The sequence below is a fragment of the Mercenaria mercenaria genome, chromosome 18 (genome assembly GCF_021730395.1).
Source record: "Mercenaria mercenaria strain notata chromosome 18, MADL_Memer_1, whole genome shotgun sequence".
Taxonomy (NCBI): Eukaryota; Metazoa; Mollusca; class Bivalvia; order Venerida; family Veneridae; genus Mercenaria; species Mercenaria mercenaria.
The window spans coordinates 8,942,740-8,950,100 of record NC_069378.1 but is presented as its reverse complement, the minus strand read 5'-3'; the positions used below and the strand labels follow the sequence as shown (position 1 = coordinate 8,950,100).

At 32.0% G+C, this 7,361-nt stretch overlaps 1 protein-coding gene across 1 annotated transcript; it reads left to right on the top strand.

The window, feature by feature from the left end:
* The first annotated feature begins 3,094 nt into the window (after positions 1-3,094).
* LOC123538649 (uncharacterized) lies at positions 3,095-7,106 on the top strand. The gene is made up of 4 exons (XM_053529910.1): positions 3,095-3,176; positions 3,419-3,738; positions 3,991-4,112; positions 4,782-7,106. Exons 2-4 carry the CDS (start codon positions 3,476-3,478, stop codon positions 4,826-4,828), a joined length of 432 nt encoding a protein of 143 aa, XP_053385885.1. The 5' UTR covers positions 3,095-3,176; positions 3,419-3,475; the 3' UTR covers positions 4,829-7,106.
* The last annotated feature ends 255 nt before the right edge of the window (positions 7,107-7,361 follow it).

Below are 7,361 nucleotides of genomic sequence, written 5' to 3'. Positions count from 1 at the left end.
GTAAGAGTCATAAAATTATTAGATATTTCTGATTCAAGACAGTGGAAGACATATTACAGGGTTGGATGAAGAAGTGGATAATTGGGCATTTGCAGGACTCTCATCTTGTCTGATTTTCATGAGCTTTCATTTTTTAAAGTACATATGTACTTCCTTACTGACCTCTGCAAGCATCTGATATCTGATTTTGTGAGAGTAAAAGTAAAGCACTCTGACCCCTAGCATTTGCTGGAGGGAACTCTAACATACACTGTATGACCTCCGTGTTTCAAGAGGACATTGAGTAAGATGTATAAGAAACGGACATAGAATGTCCCAACTGCCTTTCAATACACACAAACCTGAGAACAATATGATTCTACTTACTGATCCATGCTAATTAAAGCAACTTCATATTTGTTTATTCTCAGTGTTTTGTAAAACTATTGGAATTCGTTCACCGAAATAATTATTGAATATGATGTTATCAATTATTTGCCAAAAATAATTATTTTATCAATTTCGATTAAATATCCCTGTCATAATGTTATATTTTGCTAATTCTTGCATAGCATAGAAAATGTATCGTTTCGTTTAAAAAAAATGACACAAAAATTACAGAAACTCTTTTTTCGTAAAATCTATCTGTATCCTTAATTCGACCACCCACTTTCAAAACAATAGGTAATTAAGTATAATGTTTTATCAGTCACAAAATAACATAAGTCGAGACATTATTACTCTATGAACCAAAACAAACAATGATATTCAGTGCAAATTTGATACACTTGGATTAAACTTACACATTAAATGAAAGTTATCAGAGTTTTGCTAGGCGTGTTTCGGATTCATTAACCGATGATTTACGTTTCTGATCAAGAATATCTATAGATTGCAAAGTATTCCGCAACTTCATGTGTCAGCACATCATTAAAAGTTGTGCATGGCAATACTTTTTAACCCTTAAGCCTGTTGTACTTTATCAATCTTACTGTTTATGTGTGTAGTCACTTGTTATTGGGAGTGACTTGTAAATAATCTACTTTAGTGGGACAGTTATGTTTCTCAATGGACAAAATTAAATATTCTGGAGACTTGAAGTTATGATTTGCAATAGCCAGATGTCCCACGTTATAGTTTATTTTTTGCAGCAAAACGTTTCCCAATCATGTTAGATTTCTAGCCTATTATTGCTCCTCTTTGATATAAGAGTAATAAATGTAAAGAAAGTTTCTCGTATTAGAGGTAGCATGAAGCTCCTATTCATACCGGCAGTAGAAAATGTGTCACATAAACTAATCGTAGATTTCAGTGCGCAAGAATTTACGATTTGCAAATAGTTTGGGCTACAAATTTCTATAAGAATTTCAGAAGCTAGGGATTTTCATGTATACACGTACTTCTGTATATGCATGTCAATGACCATCCATTTTTATTCGTATTTAAAGTAGAAATGCACATCTCTTTAGTATACGACACGTATATGTATTTTTTTTTTTTTTGTGGGTGAGTGGGGGGGGGGGTGTTGGTGTCTGTATGTATTTGCATATTGTAGGTGCAGTAGCGAGGGAATTCTTTTGTTTGCAGTAGCAATAGCGGGAGGTTTTTTATTTTTCATTCATACTCGTACTTGCAAAAGCATTCATATTTGCAGTAACAAAGGTCCATTACCAAAAGATTTTCCATTCAAAAGCAAATGATTTTCCGTACCGTTTTTTTTTTCTATATTTACAGCCATATTCGTAATTAAAGCAGCAATGGATTTCCATAAAATTTTGCACAATATCCGCCCTCCCCATCTTTATTCCCGCCTTTTTCCAAAGTAATAGGGCGTTGCAAAAAAGGAATCCATGCTCAGCGATTCGCTTACACATGTGGTGGTTGCAAAAGACTCATTATGTAAAACCACAGTGAAAAACAAGACAAAAACAAAACGAGACACACAAGCATCTAGCATCAAGACTTGGTTTCTCAATTGCATTAAAAGCCAAGCAAGTAAACAGTGACAATTTCAACTACATCTCTTTTCATTTTCCATGACAGCATAAAATTAATATCTAATCTAGGTTAAGTATATCAGTATTTTAAAGCTCCAAGCCAGAAGTTCAGGTGAAATTTTTAAACAAGTTCATTTCCACCAAGTTTGGCATAGAATGATTATTTTACACTAAAGCATGACGAATTGTATGAAAATAAGTGTCCTATATTCGTAAAAAGGCAAGAAGAATGCTGATTTTCTCCATTTTTCAAAGCGTTACAATTGGTTACTTCCTCTTGCACAATATTTCTGGTTATTCGTTAGGATACCTTGAAAACATTATGTGTCAATTGATTTGTACCACTAGTCACTCGTACAGTACCCACATTTTATGGAATTTGTGATTGAATTCCTCCCAACCCCCTCCCTTGAAATGTGTGAACGAGTCGCTTTAATGCGAAAATGCAAATACCTTTTAAATCATAATTAACTGAGCTGATATATTATATACCTGTAACACAATCTACAACTTCATAGGCAGTGTAATTCAACTGTGGACATTCACACTGTTACGAAAGAAATTAGAAATAATACTCGTATACTTTCTAGTAAAGGATAGCATTTGTTTTGACAAAACGCATCCTCCGTGTATGTTAGATGCAAGTCGGTTCTCAAATACTTTTATTTATAACTACAATAGATATGTTTCTCCGGACCAGTAAATAATAAACCAAAAGGAAATTTTCTTTATATTTGCGGGGAGGGAGGGGAGGATTCATAACAATATTTAAGCTAAGCCCTGTTTTCCTATCTGTATTATTAAATTCATACAGCTGGGTATCAGACAGACTTATCACTATATCGTCTGCGTTGTATGATATTCCAGTGATCCAACGTAACATATACCAACGTAAAGTACATTTTATTAACCATAGGAATTTTATTATAATACCTACGAAAGACTATTATTGTCTAAACAGCTTCCTTTACAATACACACCTAGTGCGTGCGATAATTTTGTCACGGTTAATGAATGTCGTTAGTAATTATAGATTCACTGTCTTTTTAACCAATCAGAGCGTCTTGCTGGGAGAACAAAAACTGCTATAGTATTTGGTGTATATAATAGCACAGCTGAGTAAAATTATCGATTCACAAGAAAGGCAGTATTCACAACCGGTATTTTGTGAAATAAAAATAAGAGATTTTGGCAGAAAAGGTAAGGCAATTTTATACATTTCAATTTTTCTTTTTGAAAGTCAGCTTAAAGGAAAACGCATAGATTATAGACAACAACATTGATTTATTGAATACCAGTATTTGGAACCTTTGGTTTATATAAAAATATATTGTAATTATCACTTTGCATAGTACGTAAAAAGTGTATAAGTTTATTTAAATATTTAGCTTACTTTATTTTGTTAAAGGCACTGACTGTAATATACTTTCACATCTTTACAGGGAATACACGAAATTCAACAGCATTTCTGGAGTTTAAAGAATCAAGGTGATATAAAAATGGCTTCGATAAAATATGTGTGCATATCTTTAAATGTTTTTCTTCTGTTTATATATGTAAATTCCAACGTTTTACGGCCTAACAAAGAGATAAATGGAATTATAACATCACCAGATGCTGATGTTAAGGACAACCGTTGGTATGACGACGACACTGTCAGTGAGATTAACAGCTACTTAAAGTTTGATGACAGTGGAATGTTAAGGTTGAAAGATACAAACACCCACAGCATGGGGAACATGCACCAGCATAATCAAATCAGGTAAGATTTTAAAAAATATTATTCGTAATTACTGTTTAGAAATGCTTTATTGATAAAGAACACTTAATTTTGATATTCTTTTATTTGAAGATTGAATTTATATCAAATTGAAGCTTAAAGATTTGTTTTGCAACGGTTTTCTTGGATTATTGTCACACGTATGTAATACATTGCCGAAATGAGTAATACGACATCCTCTATAACATGTGCAGATGTTGCTTAGACAGTACAATCAGTAATTATATGTTTTAGATCTATTCACCACTTTGCAAGACATAATCTCTGCAGAAATAACAAAGGAAAAGTACGATTTTACAGAGCTCTGAAAAACAAGCTTTGCAACGACCCCAAAAATAAGACGAATATACTATTAGGTAATTAACTTTCATAATTAAAATATCTAATGCCAATATCTGAATATCTCTTTAATGACATGTCGAGTTCACATTTAAGTAGGGTATGTGCAAAGGGTCTTTCTTATAAATCAGTTAGTCTACTAATGGTACGCAAAGAACATACAACAGTAGAAATAATGTGAGTTCTTAAATGTAGTTAATCAGATTTTAGTAAACATTTTTCAGATCTTAACCAGCTGATCATTTACACTAAATTCTGTTCACCAAGTTCTTAAGACATAAATGTTTACACTATGTTAACACTATATTGATTTAACAATATTAAAATAAACTTATTATTATTTTTTTTTGTTATATTTTCATTTCTTCCTGAAATATAACAAAATACATAATAATATTATTTTTCATGATGCGTGAACCTTTTTTGATATTGCAGGCGAATTCATAGCACAACTTGTCAATGACCTCTGTACAGAACAAGGGAGACATCTAGACAACTGGGTCACTGAACTCTTTGATTTTACTGGTGCGTTTGATCATGAATACTTATTTAGAAAAAAAAATAAACACAATATGATATGCTAAACTTTCCGTGGAATCTATAAGAACTTTATAGAATAATTTCACTATTACTGTTTGAATTTAAGATTGTTTTTGAATCGATAAAATGTTCTTTCCTATTTTCAGAGGACGGTTATATAGACCATCATGAAAGGAATTATTATGACGACTGAAGAGCACTTTCTTCACTGCAAGATCGTTTCTACATGGTTTAGTTCATATCAAGGCCTATACAGGATAAACGATTCTTTGTACTAAACATCAAGTAAATGAAATATATATTTCTAACAAGAAATACGTCTGATGACGGAAAGCAGTGGAGAGTTATATAACTGTGATATTTTAAACAGAAAAAAAAACTTTCAAATTTGCAAAGGTATTTTGATATTTATATACACTGTAGAATTCTCACTGCTATTCTTTGCTTACACTATATTATCCACTGCAGTTTTAGTTGCAATGTTCCAAAATGCGAACGTTGGCATAAATAAGGTTGTATTTATATTTGTTGTGAGTTCTTAAATGTAGTTAATCAGGTGCCCGCTCGTGATGAAATAATGCACGGAGGGGCACCTGGGGGTCTTCCTCCACCATTAAAAAAGCTGGAAAGTCGCCATATGACCTATCATGTGTCGGTGCGACGTTAAATCCACCAAAAAAAAAAGATTTTAGTAAATATTTTTCAGATCTTAACCAGCTGATCATTTACACTAAATTCTGTTCACCAAGTTCTTAATACCCGTCACATTTTCACTGGGAATTCTTTTAAAATTTGATTTTCCTTATTCTGTTTGCCCAATCAAGACATCGTTATTTAGGCACGAGTATAAGTTGAATAAACATATTTTGCCAAAGGAATAATATGAATATAAGCACTAATGTATTAAAGTTGTCAAAGATTTCCATTGACAAATACATATTTTGCGAAATTTAATTAGAAGTGCAAGTTCATTGAATTATAACTACCTCCATTGTATGAATCCATTTATCTTCAATCTGTCTTGGTTGCGCAACCAAGATAGACAAAAGGAGGTAATAATAATATTTTAAACTTGCATTTCTTTTTTGGCAAAATATGTACTTACCGATGCAAATCTTTGACAACTTTAATACAATATTGCTTATATTCATATTACTGCTTAGGCAATGTATGTTTATTTAATTTATATTTATGCTAAAATAACACTATATCGGTTGGGCAGCCAAATCCATTGAAAATCAGACGGGTACTAAGAACTCGGTGAACACAATTGAGTGTAAATGATCAGTTAGTTAAGTTTTGAACAAATCCATTTGTTGACCAAAATCTGATTAACCACCTTTAAATTTCCAAGTTATAACGTTTAAGGTTTAAATATTGCTTGCATACTTGTGTTATTCGTCTATTTGGTTCAGTATTAAACAATTTACTTGTTGTAATAAGAGTAAAAATGTGTTTTGTTATGATAAGGGTAAAAAGGTGTTTTGTTATAATAAGGGTAAAAGTGTGTTTTGTAATGATAAGGGTAAAAAGGTGTTTTGTTATGATAAGGGTAAAAAAGTGTTTTGTTATGATAAGGGTAAAAAAGGTATTTTATTATGATAAGGGTAAAAGGGTGTTTTGTTATGATAAGGGTAAAAAAGGTATTTTATTATGATTAGGGTAAAAGGGTGTTTTGTTATGATAAGGGTAAAAAGGTGTTTTATTATGATAAGGGTAAAAGGTGTTTTATTATCATATTATCGCCAGTATTATGATTATTATAAATGAGTCGTGCCATGGGAAATCCAACATAGTGGCATAGCGCATCCGCGCAGTCTGGTCAGGATCCATGCTGTTCGCTAACAGTTTCTCTAATAGCAGTAGGCTTTGAAAGCGAACAGCATGGATCCTGACCAGACTGCGCGGATGCTATGTTGGTTTCCCCGTGGCACGGCTCAAATCAACAGGTCTTTAACCAGCATATAATATTTCACTTATTTGTTTAAGAATAACACAAACTTTTATTTTGCTTACATATTTGAATCATATACTCTGCTTTTGCCAAAAGTACTCTTAAATAAATCAGATGATACAGTATTAAATGAGATTTTTTCTCAAATCAATACAAACCGGCGAAAGGAATTATTTTGGAAAAGGTTAGCTACGTATGTAGTTTTAATACCCTCATATACATAAGTGACGTATTTTCATAACAATACAACATGCTTTGTCAATATTTGTAGTATTATATTGTTTGTAATGTTGCACCCAAATAACCATATATTGTGCAAAAAAGAGGATATATTTTCGTCTTTTCATGTCCTATAATGCTGGTATTAGACATCATGCTTTATTGACTTTCATTTGTTTATTTAAAAGCTTTATTGTTTGTACGTTTCATTAAAGTTATATTATTTGTAACATTCCGTCCAAGATGTCTCTTGTAAATAGAAATATTTAACGATATGTTTGCTTGAAATAAAACATTGAAAAAACGAGGTGTTGTACTTGTATGTCTTAAAAGATATTGCCTTGTTTCAATGTATTTGAGAAGGAAAAACTCGTAGAAATATCATGTTGTTTGCTCTAAAATACACAAGGAGTAACATTCTAGCTTATTTGTCATTACGGCCCTGTACACATCCAAACATACACAGTTTTTGGCTGCGGTTTGAAGGGGCTGCATTCTTGGAATGTAGCTTTTCCTATTTGACATTTAACCTTTTTTAAAGTTTAGACTTGAT

Bases quoted from the DNA above. Each gene is read 5' to 3' on its own strand.
- LOC123538649 (XM_053529910.1), top strand. From the start codon at position 3,476: ATGGCTTCGATAAAATATGTGTGCATATCTTTAAATGTTTTTCTTCTG. The intron at 3,739-3,990 runs GTAAGATTTTAA...TATATGTTTTAG, and splicing joins CACCAGCATAATCAAATCAG to ATCTATTCACCACTTTGCAA. The intron at 4,113-4,781 runs GTAATTAACTTT...TCCTATTTTCAG, and splicing joins TAAGACGAATATACTATTAG to AGGACGGTTATATAGACCAT.